At 36.5% G+C, this 18321-nt stretch overlaps 1 protein-coding gene across 2 annotated transcripts in view; it reads right to left on the bottom strand.

Annotated features, from left to right (window-relative positions):
• LONP2 (lon peptidase 2, peroxisomal) overlaps positions 1-18321 on the bottom strand; it is a 96752-nt gene that overhangs the window by 21570 nt on the left and 56861 nt on the right. For both annotated transcript variants that reach the window (XM_060132427.1, XM_060132428.1), the window contains 3 exons: positions 15188-15338; positions 13213-13339; positions 9152-9285 (listed from right to left, as the gene is read on the bottom strand). In XM_060132427.1, coding sequence (XP_059988410.1) covers positions 9152-9285; positions 13213-13339; positions 15188-15338 — 412 coding nt within the window. The remainder of the gene's footprint in view (positions 1-9151; positions 9286-13212; positions 13340-15187; positions 15339-18321) is intronic.

Raw genomic sequence — 18321 nt, 5'->3', positions numbered from 1 at the left:
AAAAACCATCTTCCCAGCCAGAGGAAGTGTGCTACACGCAACTGAGATTCAAGTTACTGACCCTGGCTGCCAAAGCATTTGTGCCTGCATATTTTCAATCTGTTTTTCTTTCTTTCTTTCTTTTTTTTTTTTTAAATGAACTAGTTGTAATGGGGAAATCTGTGGATCAAATGCCCAGAAAAACCTTCATGCTAGCAATAAAATATTTTAAGTCCTTTCTGCCAATATTTTCTTTAATATTTTGGGGACGATAATACAACCTTAACATTACCAAATACATTTTCTTTCGTTTTACCTACTAAACATTTCTATATAATAACTGTTGAGATACAGATGGACATTAGGATTGTGAACCATTTCTCAATTTTAGTAATAGTTATCTATTCATAAAAATAAAGAACATCAAAAAAGGTATCTGGAAAACATTTGTTTTTCCATCTATTTACCTATTCAAATCAATTCTGAGATGTAAATAAATGACCATTTTATCTCGATTTACTAAAAGCAACTTTTAAAAGCTACAATATTTATAACAAATAAAATGAAGCTTTCAATGATCAAGTCAATGCCTCTACAGCACTTTAAAAACCATCATTTATCCCACATCTAAAAATTATTTGTTTATATATCTATCTCCCCCCGTGGACTACATACTTGTTAGAAGTTCTCTTTCATCTCCTTCCCAGAATCCAATCTAGAACCCGGCATACCATAAGTATTCAGTGACTGTTAGCTGACTCACTTACTGAATAAATTAGTATTATACAAAGGTCCAAGACATAGGACCCTAACTTTATACCAGACAAGAGAGCTTGTACCGTCTCCCAGGGTTTTTTTTTGCATTAATAAATCTCATTTCCTGTGTTAGAGATTCAGAAAATAGTCTTGGAGAATTACTTGGATTAGCAGTTAAGATGCAGACACCATCTGTAGTGTTGTTGTTTTTTTTGTAGTATTTTTTAAAAGTATTGTTTTATCATCTTGTAACTTAAGGCTGGTTTTGATAATATATGTCAATGACACCCAAAGGCCACTGTATCTTCCTATATGATTCATTAAATGGAACAATGACTTTTTAGTTTTTAGACAATATTTGATTTTCCTGTTTCCAAATAGAGTTTAAATAACAAACGTTTGTCTCCTATCTTACGTAAGTAGGATTTTTCCTTTATTACAGCTTCCTTCCAGTCTACATAGGCAAACAAATCTCTTAAACCAGGCCAGTATTGAAGAGGGAACAAACAGTAAATCAGCATAAATGTAAGAACAGAATATCTTCATGATACCGGCAGTAGATACCAATATAACACTTTCATCTCAAACTTGAACACCACTTGATTTTAGATGTATGGACACAACATGCTGCCTAATATCCCTACAAATGCAAAGGATTTAGCATAGAAAGTCTTAAGCTAAATTTAATTAGATCTTGGTTTGCAAAATCTAATTAGCTGTAACAGAACCCTACAAACCCCCAAAGCTTTAGAATCAGCAAGCCAGGTAGGTGCCCTGGTACTAAAACTCTCTCTGAAGTCCATATTCCTTAACAGTTAACCTTAGTTGTTCCTTTGACTATTAGAAAATTTTATTTGTCCCGAGTCACTAATACAATCAAAGGAAAGATAAGCATGAACAGATGAAGCAAGACTTTAAATACTAAAAATGCAAAATGAATCAAAACTTGTTAGCCCTATCTGTGCAACCTGGGTCTTTAATAAGAACTCAGCTTAAGTTTGATGGATGGATACTCAACAGCACAAACTTAAATGCTGGCTTAGAAAAATCCTTCTGATAATAAAGCGTCTTAGATTGTGATGACTACTGAACTGCTACAAGCCTTTTAAATCAGTAAATTCTGTAAGGATGTGCAGAAATTCTCAAAGTTGCTGCTTAAAGATTAGGAAAATGTAGGCCAATTTAAATTCGGCCCCCATAACAACACTAAAACTGTGGCTCGTCACACTGTATTCAAAGACCTCTTAACATCAGACGTAGGCGTATCTTCAGAAACTAAAAATCTGACTTCTGAGTATTATTATAACAATTTAAAATAAACAGCCCAAGCATCTGGTCTGTGGTTTCTGGGTTCAGAGGCAAACATACAAATTACTCTCTCTTTTTTGTTCTAACTCTAGCCAGAAAGGAAGATATGGGATTTGGGTTAAAATGTTTGAGGATTTTTATATGTAACTGGAGCCAAGTAATAAGAAACGACTCAATTATCCTCACTTTATTAAAAACAGCTAACAAAGTTTTTATGTCCTCAAACAAAACAAAACAAGAACAATATCAACAAAATCCACATTAAAAGCTGACAAGTAAAGGTTGCTTCCATTGTTACTGAAGAATCATTCATTTGCTTGGGGGTCTTATTAAGCTTTTCTCCCCTGAAGGTCCAGCCAACAGAGTTATACAACTATTCTTAACTGTTCCTGCAGCACAGAAATTTCCACTCTCTGTTAACAACCCAAACCACAGGTCTTCTTTAAAACTCTAAACAAACTATTTCAATCTTCAGGAATGGGGGTTGTATTAATAGAAACGAAATGTATAATAACCTTCTTTAAAATAAGTAAAAAAAAAAAATTTGTGAGAGCCAGCCTTCAAGATGGTCCCCAATGATCCCTGCTCCCATGGAGTGCCACCTCTCACAGGGTTGGTCTGTATGACGAATGGAATGTGGCAGAAGTGAGGATTATAAAAGCCTGCAACTTCTGTCTTGGGCTCTCTGTTTCTCCCTTTTGCACAGCACACTCTCTGGGGAAGCCAACAGCCGTGTCCTGAGCCTAGGAAGAGGTCTAAGTGGAGAGAACCTCAACATCTGGCCAACAGTCAGCAAGGAACCTAGGTTGCTATGAGATATTGTGATTTTAAGAAGTGTTTCTCATCTGTATCTGCCCATCATCCAGGCTCACAGTTCCCAAAGCCTTTAGAATATCCTAAGTGTTGACAGTGATAAAGCTGTCTTTTGTTATGTGAATGAGGTGACTTTTAGGGGCACCTAGGATGGGTGCTGGTTGCCAGGAGATTAGAGGGTTGAAACTTTCTGTCCCACCCACTGGTATCTGGGGAGGGGGGAAGGGTCTGAGGTTGAATCAGTCGCCACTGGCCAACAATCTAGTCAATCATGAATAAGTAACAAAGCCTCCATAAAACCCCCAAAGGACAGCTTTTTGGTCCATTTTTGGAGAGCTTCCCTGTGCCAGGGTGCCAGGCCCCAGGCTCCACGACGATGTGGTCTCCTTTGTTCCGAACCTCACCCTATGAAGCTGTCCGTATCCTTTAATATCCTTTTATAATAAATTGGTAATCTAGTGGGTAAAAGGGGGCATCTCCTGAGTTTGGTGACACGTTCTAGCAAATTAAGCCCAAGGAGGGGGTCGTGGGAAACTCCAATTTGAGACAGTCAGTCCGAAGTACAAGGAATGACCCTGGTGTATGACCTGCCTCTAGTGGAGGGCAGTCTTGTGAGACTGAGTCCTTTGCCTGTGGAATCGGATGCTGTCTCTAGGTAGGTAAGTGTCAGAATTGCGTTGAATTCTTAGACACCCAGCTGGCATCCCAGAATTGCTTGCTGGTGTGGGGAAGCCTCCACATACACAGTGGAATTGGGTGGGTCTCGGAACCTTTTCAGCTAACAGCCATATCAGTGAGCCTGGAGGCAGATCTGCCCTGAGCTGAACCTCCAGTTGGCTGACAGCTTGACCAGAACCTCACAACTACCCAGCTAAACTGCTCCTGGATCCCTGACCCACAGACACAGTGAGATGATAAACGCTTGCTAACTGATTTACTAAGTTTTGGGGTAATCTGTTACACAGCATTGAATAATGTAAAATCCAATAGATAAAGGGAAGATCCTGCAACAGTTAGAAGACTGCTCCAAGTCAAAGACAAAAGAATTTAGCAAAAAGTTACACAAAGCTCAGAGGTTACTTCCTGAAAACATTATATATAGTATTTTCCATTAAAATAAGAAATTCATGACATTAGACAAGAGAATGGATATGCTTCAGATTTGGCGATGACTAGTAGGAAAAAAAAAAAAAGAGCTGAAAGGATCAAAACCACTTGTTTCTCCTGCAGGAACAGCTTCCTGTTTTGGTTACAAAGGATTCATGCTTAAAATAACCATCGTAAAGCATGCTGAGGGTCTGAGAAGTCAATGGCAGGAAGCCACAACAAAGAGCCCTGAATGCAGCCCGACAGAAGATGATTCCTCCAGAGAAAGGACCCAAGAAAGGCTAAGGAAAAAGCTACCCTAGCAAATGAGTGGCATGTAAAGTGAGGAAGGCCCATCAGAATGAGGCTCTCCTCTCAGCATCTGCCCCCCGCCCCACTCCAGCAATGAGAAGACTTGCTAAAGTGGCAGGCAGGATACCTCTCCTCCAGCCGGCATACTCTTGCTGACAGCCAAGAGTGTGGTGACCCAGGAAAATTAAGCTAATGAAGGAGGAGAATAGTGCTGTAAACTTTGAATATTTTATTTTGATGCATTTTTAACTGTGAAGTCTGGAAAGGATACACCAAAAATTAAGGATATTATATCTGCCTGTTTCCACTATATTAGGTTGATTTCACTGTCCTACATAAGGCAAACATATCAGAGAAACAATACATGTTGAAATGCAATTCAGTCAAACTGGGACCCAGACTGAACTAGAGAAACTCCTAGAGTTAGATTTGTGGTCTAGCCAGCCCAATGTTTTGTGGCCAGTGGGGGCCCAGGGCATCTATCATGAGAGGATAGGCATGTTTTCACTGACATCAAATCCTAATGCTTGTGATTCATACCACCCAACCACTTAGCCCTTTTTCCAATCTACAGCTTCTATTTTCTTATGGACTGGGAAGTAGACAGCTAAGTTTATAAAGATGTGTCTGTTAACAGAGTCAAATAGGCAAGGCTTAGTGTTTATTGGGGAATTCTGTGAAGGGACTTATGAATCAAATCAGGGTCAAACCAGACAGCTGCTGACAATCCTACTCAAGTAAGATTTTATAATAGTCAATCAAGTCACCCAAAGGTACGAAACAAAGGCTATAGAGACTGGTAATTCTTCATAGGCATTTTTTCTACCTCCTTTGTCTGTCGTCACTATTTCTATTCAACATCTTCCTGGAGGTCCCTGTTAGTTCATTAGGAAAGAACCGAAATAAAAGGTATAATGATCAGAAAGGAAAAAGTAAAAACTGACATTATTTGCATTTGTGATAACTGATGGTATGTGTAGAAAATCCAGAAGAGTCTACAGTAAGAATTAATAAGTCAATTTGGCAAGTTTGCTGGATACAAGTCAATGTAGTATTCCCATATACTAGCAACCAAAAAAACTAGAAAATTAAAAATACTATTTATAATGATACACACACATAACACACACATACAAGGATCAATTAACTAGGAATATATTCAATATCGAAAGAAAAATATGCAAAAGCTCACCACTGAAAACTATTAAAACACTTAAAAACATTTATTAAGACAAATAAATGAAGCTAGTCATGAACTTGAAGACTTGATAATATCAAATTGTCAATTCTCCCCAAACTAATTTACAGATTCAACGCAATCACAATCAAAATATCAGAAGGTGTTATTTATTTATTTACTTATTTATTGGTAGAGATTGACAAGCTGATTCTAAAATTAACACAGATATTTGACGGACCTACAATAGCCAAGGCAATCCTGGAGAAAAACAAACCTGGAGGATTTACACTATCAGGTATCAAGACTAAATGAGATGCAGTCGTTCTTGAAACCGTGTTTGATGCTGCCACTGGAAATTTCATCCAAAGTACCCACCCCCACTTACCATAAGTCAGCTAGTTTAATTCATTTTTCCTTTAAGTGTTTATCTAAGATCTCCATAACATAACCACATACATATTGCTTTAAGTGACATTTAAAAAGCTTATTCAAAATAACGTCTAACACACTTCATGAATAACTGCTAAACCCGTTAATTTTGTCTCTTTCTTTCCTAAGCAATTTTTCAGGTGACTTCGATGACGACAGTTAAGAAACTAACATCTTGAGGTACATTAAGTTTAATGTAGCTTCTCCAATGAACACCGTATTTTTCAAAAATAATTGAGAGTGCTCCATATTCTGAGAAACTTTATAAAGATTGGTTATAAAGTGAATCTTTCTTTGCTGAGGATAATTTTTGATGAAAAAATCTCATTAGATATTAACTGGACATATATGGTACATGAGTGACTGAACAAATGGACATATGCCTAACGCTTTAGAGAGAAACATCCAAATCTGCAAAACTGAATACATGGAACATGTGTGTCCTTGGCTAAAGGCAGGCAAAAGCAGAATAAAACTTTAGCCGCAAACTTTTATCTTTCAACCTAATATCCCAGAAAGGAAAAGGGCAATTCAGAACACACTAATAACATACAGAAAAACATAGGCAGTGCTGCTTTTATGAAATAATTCCCATACTTTATAGGGAAGTGACCGAAACCATAAATATTCCTCCTCTAACACAAATCAATTGGAAATCTCACCCGCCTTCTAAACTCTGTTATTTGTTCTGACAGTTAAGACCCCACAAACACAAAGACAACTGTTCACAGACCAGTATTTCTGGGCCTACTCCAGAAAGTTTGTTCGATATGCTGAGGTTTCTGCCTGTCTTTAAAGCTTGTGGCCTGAAATTACTTTTCTTCCTGGCAGCAACTCTAGGTCCAGCAATACTTTTAACATTAAAAATAGCTCCCTCACTGCACTACTTGAAATTTCTAAAACAACTTCTATTTTAGACTCTAATTTTTATGTAATTCATTTCTTAATGAGCAACTTTCAGTTACTAAGCTAGCTGCATTTGAACTTTGTGGCATGAGAACCCAATAGAGACTTTTTTTTGGTAGAAATTTTCCTTTTGGCTTGGTTGAGGTCATAAACATCAATTCAGGATACCTTATAATTATTTTACTAAAATCTGGAAGAGAGTCACCTACATACTCCAGGGTATCTTACAATGTAAGACCCAGCTTGGAGTCCATGTATCTCTAATAAGAACTACAATCAAAATCATCCTCTCAAGAGACAAGTACTTGTCCTAATTAGTTATTCATATGGGTGTCCTAGGTAATATCTTAACCACCCAAGTCTGCTTAACTATGTTATCTTTTACGATTTGTTCTGTGAATCATGGATTTAAAAAAAAAACACAAATAAATGTTACCATGAAACACTGGATGTTCTCACACGGTTCACAAGCTGACCAAGTTCTTGAGTATTTCTGGGTTACCTTTAAATAGCTAATGTGGTCACAGACATTATTAGAAATATGCTAATGGATGTATATAAGCACTGTATAACTATGGAACGCTTCTCTTAACATCAAATCCCTCTGTATGTGTTATTATAAATTCCAAAATAAACTGTCTAAATCCTAAACACAATTTTCAAAATGTGTTAACCAGATAAACTCATTTCACTCTCTGCCTTTCTATTATATCACAGACAAGAACAAAAGGACACAGGCTCGGGTGCCAGAGGCCACAGCACGAAGGGAGGGTTCTAAGAATAAAAAGGGGAAACTCATGAGGATCTAGCCCTTATATTTAGAAAGGGAAAAAAGATTAAAAAAACATTAGTTCTACACTGTCACTGTCAGCTACACCGAGTGACACAATTCTTTTTTTTTTTTTTTTTTGGACACAATTCTTAATAGGCTATCACTCACCTAGGGTACTTTTTAAAAATTCAGATTTCTGAAAATGGTGGTCTGAACATGTGTTTATCTTTAAACTTCCTCTCCAAATCCTATTAAAATGACAAGAAACAAACAAACAAAAAGAATAAACCCACAAGAACAAAAAGAGTAAGAAAGAAGAAAAGAGATGCTGACAACGTTTTGGATAAGTGCAAGTAGATGGGCAAGAAGTAATAAACACTTAGCAGGCTAGAAAATGTGGAAACTTTAATGTCTGTGAGGGTGGGGGTGCGGTGGTTATCCACAAAGGCTCAGGAATTTGAGGTACTCCTGAAAAGATGGGTGAGAAGTGGGACTAAAGACAACAAGTTTTTTCAGTCTCTGTAAGAAATAATTATGGGTTTAAGATCGCTCTCCTACTCCACATAACAAGGGCCCCCCCCCGCCCATTCAACAGAAGGTGGGAGGTTCACTCTCTGGAGAAATGAACCAGTGAGGTTCTAGGCACAGTGCGAGCAGGAGTGCAACACATGTGAGGAAGAGGAGGATTTGGGAAAGTCTACTCTTTGGATGATACTGTGGTTGAATGTACTGCGCTTAGCAATAGAAGGAGAAGCAGGGAAGATGTTTCACTGCATCTGTTCTACTGAGCTTACCACAAACTATATGGTTTGTGATTTGGTTCTTCAGCCATATTCATCAAAGTCCTTTCTAGAAAGACCTATGGAAATGGTAGAACATCTAATAAGTCTCTTTACTATGAAAGAGTAAAGAGATTCTCTACTGCTCAAGTCATGTGTGTGAAAGCAAATTTTGGCAACTACGCAGCAGCATGGCCTGGGGCAAGAAGTTAAGACATTTTAACTGGGCACCGAAGGAAATGTCCACATGTCATTAACTCGAGGAATAGACTCCTTCCCTTTTTTTCCTTGTCACCACCTCCACAATTCTTTTTCAAAGAAAAAATAGTTTAAATTACATCTTAAATGTGTATCTATCAAAGAAAATGTGTGAGAAAAATATTACACATGAAGCTATTCCAGAGAACAAAGATCTGCCCTTGCAGTACTTGGACAGCTTGGATTTTTTTTTTTCTCTTTTCTTTTTACTGTTGTAGCAACTTTCTATGCTATAAATATTGAATGACTTAATAATCTGGATCAGAAGGAAAAATGAGAACGCCAGAACCCAAACATAAAGTGTACCATCATTACAAAGCTGGAGAAAAAATATCCCTAAAGCATTAATACTAAGTATTATTCCTGCTAAAACTCTGTATTATTTGTAGAAAAGAATCCTCTTGATAAAATACATCAACCATTAAGTTTTACTTACTCACTGGATGCACTTACCAGTGGAGAAACATGTGCCATTGCTCCAAGGACCACCCCACACTATCCCTCCACATCCAACGTTTTTTGCCATTTACCCCTAGCCACCAAGCCTGTAGGCACCAGATCAAAGTCACAGACCTTCTCCCTCAGCCACATCAGGACGGTCCAACCTGGCCTCTCTGTGCTGTCCCTCTGCCACCTTCACAGCAACAGCTCGGCAAATGGCCCCCAGCTTCCTGTCCAGAGAGCGAACCCCTGCCTCTCTGGTGTACCTGTCATCAAAGAAAAATATTTTATTTTTGGCTAAACACCACCTGTAAAAATAGAAGTCATGTGATTAACAACTACCCTAAAGGAAGTGTACGTTTAAAAGTTTATTACAGTTTCTTGAGTACTAACTGCCTCACCTTTAAAAATTCCTCTGTATTCTTATTTCTTAAATATTCAGAGTATTTCCAGCTACAACTTTTCCTTTTATATAGAATATTTTGGACCATTACACTATACTTAAAAGTGAATTATTGGTTCTTCAATTTATAGCGCCAAAGTAAATTTAGCAGCACATAAAACATGATTTACTCCTTGATGATATGTGTAAGTGCTTTCTTAAAATCTGTCGATTTAAGAAAATTCTGATAAATTTATTATACATGAAACATTGCTGAAAGAATCAGAAAAATAATTTTTTTTCCAAACTAAAGCAAAAATAATTGGAGACAGAAATCTAGTCTTTACCTGGAACTGTGCTAATTACCTCTATTTAGTGTCTTTTCATTGTAGAGACTTCTAAAGAAAGAAATATGCTAATGATGCAAGCATTGTGATATAGTGGAAAAGGTTCTAAATGTGGTTAAGCAGAGCTGTCTTAAAAAACATACACGTTAGACTCAAATTCCATAAGCCACTTCATCATCCTTTATACAGTACAATCATTTTTGGCCACCCAGCTCTGGATGAGTTTGAATGGACAGCATCAGCTAGAGAATGCAGTTTTATCTGAAAAACTGGATTTGATTAGGCAGTCAGATATATATTCAAGACTCTGGGGAAGCAGATTTTTTAAGTTCTGAGAAAAGACAAATAAAATTCTTGGCTAAACACTCTAAAGTAAAAAACTAATTTCAATCAAAGGAATAGGAAGATAAAGGAATAAAGTCCATATTATACAAATGCATGTAATTTCACTAAGAAAGAAAATAGGGAGGCACGTTAAAAATAAACAAACCAACATGTAAAAACAAAAACAAAAACCCAATGTAGCTTCCTAGACAACTATTTGATGAGCTCAGATGAAAGGGTTTGGACAAAAGATGAAAGAGAAGGTCCTGAAGATGCTTACAGAGGGATGGTCTGAACATGCAGAAATGGTACCAGGAAGTTCAGAATGAACTGGAGCTTGCCAAAAATAATAAGGACGTCAACAACAACAAAAAAAAACTTTTTTTAGGTTTGGAACAATCATGGGCTAGGAACTAATGCAGACAGTATAATATTAACAGCGACTGGAGGAACGTAGACACAACTGCTGGTTTGGTTTAGTAATTTTAAACCAAAAAAGGAAGAATCACCAGTGTCAAATAAGAATTGGTTAATGTTTCCTAACCATGACTAGATGATCATGAAGACACTAATTTTCAGAGGACATAAAACTAACGTACTGGATGATAATCAAGATAAAAAAAAATCAATTTGCTGCAATGGTAGCTGAAACTAAAATGTATATTAAAATATACATAATTATAAACGTCTACATCTGGGCTTTAAAAAATTCAACCCTATAAAGATGGAATGAGATAGACCAAGTGCAGTAGAAATTCAAAGAACTAAAGGTGTTGGGTAACTATATGTGCAACAGGCAAGAGGATAACCTAAAAAAGCTAAGAATCTCGGGCTTCCCTGGTGGCACAGTGGTTGAGAGTCCGCCTGCCGATGCAGGGCACACGGGTTCGTGCCCCAGTCCGGGAAGATCCCACATGCCGCAGAGCGGCTGGGCCCGTGAGCCATGGCCGCTGAGCCTGCGCGTCTGGAGCCTGTGCTCCGCAACGGGAGAGGCCACAACAGTGAGAGGCCCACGTACCGCAAAAAAAAAAAAAACCAAAACCAACCAAAAAAAAGCTAAGAATCTTGAGACAGTCATAAAATAATACAGTCAGAATAAGAAAATCAGTGGTCTTCTTAACACCGTGAACTATTTAGGCTATGTCTGAAACACTGAGTTCTGCTCTGGGTGTTTATTTTAAAAGAGACATTGACATCACAGAAATCTTTCAGAAGAAGACTAATCAGGAAGGTGAAAAGTCTTGAAAGTGGGTCAAGAGGAATGGTAAAGAGAATAGGACAGGAGATCAGCTCAGTGCTTTGTGACCGCCTGGAGGGGTGGGATAGGGAGGGTGGGAGGGAGGGAGACACAAGAGGGAAGAGATATGGGAACATATGTATATGTATAACTGATTCACTTTGTTATAAAGCAGAAACTAACACACCATTGTAAAGCAATTATACCCCAATAAAGATGTAAAAAAAATTAAAAAAAAAAAAGAGAACAGGGATATTTAGCCTGAAGAAGAGAACATTTATGGGATATGGACCTGACAGCATTTTTTTTTAATACCAGAAAGGCTGTACAAGGGAGGAATTAGATTCTAGGTGTACATATAGGGCAGAATGAGAAAACTATAGGGAGGTGAATATAAAAACTCTTTTATAACAATTATATTTACTCACCAAGGAGTGGTTTGCAGTAAGCACTGTAATTCAAGCAGTCTAGTTACCCTGGGAGGTAAGGAGGACTAGATGACTTCTAAGACTTCCTCCCCTCCTCCCAAACACTATGGGTCCATGACTACGACACAGGAAAAGATGAAAAACACATGAAAGATGAAAATCTATGTCCTAAGTTGGGTAACTCACTATATACCCAAAACTTGCCTGGAGTAGCAAATACCTGTGCTGTTTTTATAAAAATTAAAACTGCTCAGAGAAATTTCCTAATGTTCACAGCTTTTAATAGCTGATGTTTTGAGCTAACAAGTATATAAAAAAGAAATAATTCTCCAGGCAACAACTGGGAAATACAAATAGTGATTATTCTTTAAGTCATTAGTATTTAGCTCCAGATAAGCTATGAATGGATATTTTTCTCTATCACTCATATTTTACAGATGGGGAAGCTATCAAAAAGGTTAAGTGACTTGTTGAAAGTTACCCAAAGACATGAGAGGTATTATCTGGAATAATGATATTTTTGGAAGACTCTGGTGCAGAAATCACCTACTTTATTTCTCCTGGCATTATCCACACAATAAATCACAAGTTAAGAAAAGGAACTCCTAGGTCAGATTGAGTCTTACTTGTTTCATAAGTAAATTTAAACAGACTTCCAAATAGACTTCCTTAAGAAGGCTGGCTTAGATCAAAAAGCAGCCTGACTGGCCAAACTCTAAGTCAAAGTTCAAAACAGAGGGAGACTTCACTTCTTTTGAAAAAACAGTGGTTACTGGGAACGGGCTGCATGAGGAGTTCTGGCAGCCTGACACAATTTGCCAGATGATGCAACAGACCTGCAATACTGAGCCAGGAAAACTGTGAGAGGCTATTGTAGATAGAAGTTCTCAACAGGATATATTTTCCATTCAAACATGCAATCTATAAATCAGACTCAGCAATACTCAACTCAGATAATTTATGTGCTGCTTGCCATGGGCTTAACCACTTGGTAGCTAACTCAGGAAAATACCTTCTCTGTTGTTCTGGTGTTAATTCTGAAGATGAAAACACTAAGGATATTTTTAAAATCTCTCAAAGAGAAGAAAAGAAAATCTGAATAACTTAAAACTGATGTCTGAAAGTACCATCTCACTCTCAGGAGAATTCAAGTTTCAAGATCCTGGGACATAAAAGGTGTCTCAATATTTTCCATGTTTTTGGTTGTTAAATTTATCAAATTAATCCCTTATACTGCAACAGTGGAAAAGTTGAAATTCTGGCTCAACTGAAGTCCTTAGTTATCTATGAAGATACTCTAAATGCCTTCCCTGTGAATTTCTGCCTAATACAGAGCCCTGTGTAAATCAATAGTTATGGAAATGCTTGCTGGGAATCTGCTGGAGAGAGAAAAATGGATGCTGTGAGTTGCCAGTGAAATAGGAATCTCGTTTTCAGATTTGAACATTATTGAAGCCTCAGGACGGCTGACTAACCTGGTGATGATGTCGAGAGTAGTAACCTGAGGGATCTGAATCTGCTGAGGAGTCAGCCCATGCTGTTCCAGTTGCTTTGGGATCAAGTGCCTGTGGGCAATCTCTATCTTTTCCTCTTGTGTATACCCTGGAAAAGAAGCGATTTTGCTTTGTGATTATTCACATTGCTTCCACAGTGCCATGCTTCATTAATAAATCCAACACAGATGCAATGGATCTTGGATTTAGAATGAATTTAAGTATGACTTCAACTAAGATTATAATCAGAATAAAGAAATTTAATCTCCAATCAATAATTGTTAAAATTTCCAACTTTTTCACAAACAAAATAAGCACTTACTAAGTAAGCACAGTGTTTGAAAAGTCTTCTGATTAATGATGTATCTCTCAAAGAAGAGAAAAAAATCTCAGTTTCATTAACTTAGAGATAATTACCTCCTTAACTCAAATGTGAGCTTTTATTATTTAATAGGAAAATAATACATCCCTTTTCTTTAGCATAATTTGACACATAATTGAAAAAACTGACAGCAGCAACAACAGAGACCTCAATTAAGACTTCAAGGGAAGAGCTGCAAAGGAGCTATTTCCTGAACTCCGACTATAAACTTTAGCAACAAACAAAACAGAAACTAAGACTTCCCTATAAAAGTTTTATTCCTTACATGTTGGAATTATACATATAATTTATATATTTAAAAGACTTCGTGGTCTTAGCTACTTAAAAGCCTCAACGAGTATAAATTTACTTTGTCTTTAAAACAAATGTCCCCCACAATAATTGCCCCTTTCCATTTAACAAGCAAAAATTAAAAAGATGAATTGACAAGGCATCTTTTGAGTAGAAAAAGGAAATTAAAAACATCAGAAATGCTAGAAGACAGGATAACCAAAACTGCAGAAGAAGGTGGCATCATATGTCCACCTCTGCAGCAGCTGCCCTGATTATTTCACTTCACGTTAGTAAATCTTATGGATTTTGATTTGGAGTTTCCAGGCAACTGGATCTCATTACTTATTTTAGTGTTATAAATAGGCACAAAGCAAGTTTAAAATTCTCCACCATATTTTAAAATTAAATACAGAGACCTGCAGGGTTTGCAAATAACTAAGAAATCCAATTATCATTTACTGGAGGGTGAAAATATATTTCAGTTTAATATGAAATATATATTTAGATTATACTCTATTTTTATTTTAAAAGATACCCACTGACATTTGATCTCTTCTAGGGAAAAATAATTCTAAGCAATTTAAATAAGGTGAAAACACTGGGATTTATTTAGTGTTAGTAACTAAAGGACTTTTTTTTACACACTCCAGTGAAGGAGAAGACATGGTTAAAAAAAAAAAAAAGTATATAACTACTTGGCAGATTCAACTATAAAGAAGAAGAATTTAAAAGCACCCTGTACTTTTATATAAAAATGAGGCCAGCTGTAATAAAGAGAAAGTTTTAGGACGTATTTCTTAACAAGAATAAATGATTACTTTCCAAGAGATGGTAAAAACTTCAAAATCTGATAGACAGGAAGCTACACTGGGTATGTAAAGACCTATTTTTGTGTTTTAGACACTGACTTTAAAAAAAAGAAATTATTTTTATCTGTAATTTTAGAAATTGCTTCAAAGAAGAATATCTTGTTTTGCATAAAAATGATCATTCTTTTATGCTAAGTTAAAACCAAAAGTATTATGCTGTATACAATGTACATACACTCTTGTCTGTCATGGTTAAAACAAACAAAATTTTGCAGACTTTGAATCTACAATATATAAAAGCTGGTTTATATGCCAGATTCAGAACTTTTGAAGATCATACACTGGCAAATCAACTTTTTATTCAAAACTTCACAGCTTGACCAGTTTTAAAGAGTGATGCTCAGAAAAGCAAGAAATAGCTTTTTATTGATCAAAATCATTATTTAACAATCATTATTTAACAAAATAATGATTTTGTTTACAAATCAAGTACCTGGCACCTGAATGATCTCCATTCTGTCCAACAAAGCAGGTGGAATAGTAGCAGTGGTGTTGGCAGTAGCTATAAAAAGAACTTGGGAAAGGTCAAAGGCCACATTTAGATAATGATCTGTGAAGTTATGGTTTTGTTCAGGATCCAACACCTGTGGGAGAACAATAAACATTTAAACAGATTCAGTAGTTCCAAAAGAAAGCTGTATAAATTAAAACATGATATTTCTGCTCAATACAGTTAGTTTGGGAAATATGGGGCTAACACTAAAAACTAAACACTAAAACTAAAATTTTTTGAACATATGTAAGCACAAAGAAGCAAAAATTAGCCATTCAAGCTGTTCTCAAATCTACTAATGACTCACTGTGTGGCCATAAATAAGTTATCAATCCTGCAGAACAAGTTTCCCTCTTGGTAACACACCCTCTCTTACCTGCTATGGGAATATTAAGTAAATCTGTACAGCATCTTGAAATTCTTAGGTAACTGGTAAAATAATAATTAGTATATTCCTCCTCAAACATTATCAGAAAGTCTTTAACAGGTTTTTTTTTTCTTTTGGTTGCATCACGGCATGTGGGATCTTAAGTTTCCTGACCAGGGATCAAACCCACGCCCCCTGAAGTGAAAGCGCGGAGTCCTAACCACTGGACCGCCAGGAAATTCCCCTAACAGTTTTTAAAAAAGTAAAACCTTTCTGTTTATAATGAGCAAAATATTACTATCTCTTAAAAGTATTTTAGTTGGATAAATGAGATAATTTACCAATTAGGTTCTTAAAATGTTGAACAATTGTATGTTAAGGAGAATATATCTTCTTAGACTACTGTTCAAATGCTCCAAGTCATAGGCACTCGCAGTGAAGAGGCCTACACTGGACTTAAAAGAAGGCAATGAGTGGCTTCCACATGTTCTAACCTTCAATATATTACCACTTTCACTTAGACTAGGTTAGTATAGATATAAATAGGGTTGACATGCACAGGCAAGAAGGAAGCAAAATGACTAAAATCCTTACCACTCACAATTTTATTATATAACTATCTTTTCCTTGCTTCTGATTCCCTTTCTAAAGTTTTACTTGTTTTTAAATATATCCACAAGTTAATTCGAAGCCCTTTACTCTTGAAAACTCTTGAATGTTTAACTTTTGTTAAACATTCATCGTTATTGGTAACTCAGTGTGTATCTAGAATACAATTCCTAGAAAGTTCTACTATTCATATTTTCACAAGACTTAATAATGTTTAATGTTATAAAAATGTTACTTTCAAGTCATCAAAGACAATTCTAATCATGTTCAGCATAAACTGGTTAAGTGTAATATTACTGTCTACCAACTACCTGAAAACTGTTTATCTATGTATGGCAATCTTAGTTAAACCCACTGTCTAGTTAAATAAAAATCTATCATTTAATGGCTATAATTAAATTTAATACATACATGTTGGATATGTTACTGTTCAAGTGAAGTAATTTTTTTTTTCCCTTAAAATTTTAAGACACTGAGGTTTTGGGACATCCCTGGTGGTGCAGTACTTAAGAATCTGCCTGCCAATGCAGGGGACACAGGTTCAAGCCCTGGTCCAGGAAGATCCCACAGGCCGTGGAGCAACTAAGCCCAGGGGCCACAACTACCAAGTGCGCTCTAGAGCCCGTGAGCCACAACTACTGAGCCTGCATGCCACAACTACTGAAGCCTGTGCACCTAGAGACTGTGCCCCGCAACAAAAGAAGCCACCTCAATAAGAAGCCCACGCACCGCAACGAAGAGTAGACCCCGCTCGCCACAGCTAGAGAAAGCTTGTGCACAGCAACAAAGACCCAACGCAGCCAAAAGTAAATAAATAAAAAATAAATGAATTCATAAAAAAAAGACACTGAGGTTTTAAAAAGTAGAAAAATTAATAAAGCAAGGTTCCTGAGTTATGACTGAGGTCTTTTAAAGTGTATTACAGGATACCTAGGTTATGAGGACAGAAAATCAGTGATGCTCAATTTGCCTACCTCCATCTTTTGTTTAGGAAAATACAAAAAGATATGTAGAGTTTAAACAACATCAGAAATACTAATCATTAGTCTGCCAGATAAAAAGCATTTCTAGGAACCACTACTCAGATGAAACCTTAAGGTAAACTGGTGAGTTCATGGAGGGACAAGAATTACAGTCAGAACCTTCTAGCCATCAAACCTCCACTTTTCCCCCAAACTTCAGAGTCAGGGTTTCCATGGCCTTCCAACTCACCCACATAAAAGAGCAGATTCCAAGAATGACCAGAGCTGTTTTTTCTCTTCTCCTGATTAAAAGGTATTTCTACATAAACCCGAAACTATAATTCCTACCTACGGAGTATGACTAGGAACGGAAACAGCTGTGATATGACATTTTATTCTTAGGGACGTGAAGTCAGAGGTGGGATAAACTCTGGGAAGAGGTGTACGCTGAGAATTTTTCTTCAGTAAGTTTCTGGCAAAAGAATAACTACAGATGTTTGTAGGCAATCCAGGAATATACTCCACTTATTACACATGACGTGGCAACTGTCATCTTTAGGTATGATAGTATGGTGATACTTTTTAAAAGTCTATATCTTTTAGGGATAGATGCTAAAATATTTATGAAAAGATATGATGTCTGGAATTTGATTCAAAATAAATAGGAGTGGGATGAGGGAGAATGGGTAGGAATAGATGAAATAAGATTGGTCATGAGATGGTAATTGTTAAAGGTAGGTTATAAGTTTTATGGTTCATTATCCTATTTTATCAACTTTTGTTATGGTTGATATTTTCCACAACAAAAAGTAAAAATAAATAAATAAAGTAAAATAAAGTAACTAAAATCAACTCTGGAAGCCACATACAAATACTATAGAAATTAAATCAGTGATGATGACAAAGTTGAGAAAAATGTCCAGAGCATAGCAGAAAAAGGCAGTAAAGCTATGTAGGGGAAATATATGGAAAAAATAAAGATATCTAATTCACAGATAATTGATATAACTAAAGAAGAGGTCTCAGCAAGTGTAAAATCAGATATAATTAAAGAAATAACCAAGAAAATATTCTAGAAGACTCAACACTACAGATTGAAAAGACTTAGACTCCTCGTGTGCAATAATAAATGACAG

This window comes from Lagenorhynchus albirostris, chromosome 19 (genome assembly GCF_949774975.1).
Source record: "Lagenorhynchus albirostris chromosome 19, mLagAlb1.1, whole genome shotgun sequence".
In the NCBI taxonomy this organism is placed as follows: domain Eukaryota; kingdom Metazoa; phylum Chordata; class Mammalia; order Artiodactyla; family Delphinidae; genus Lagenorhynchus; species Lagenorhynchus albirostris.
Note: the sequence above shows the minus strand (reverse complement) of the source record. Positions and strands in the feature narration are given on the sequence as shown.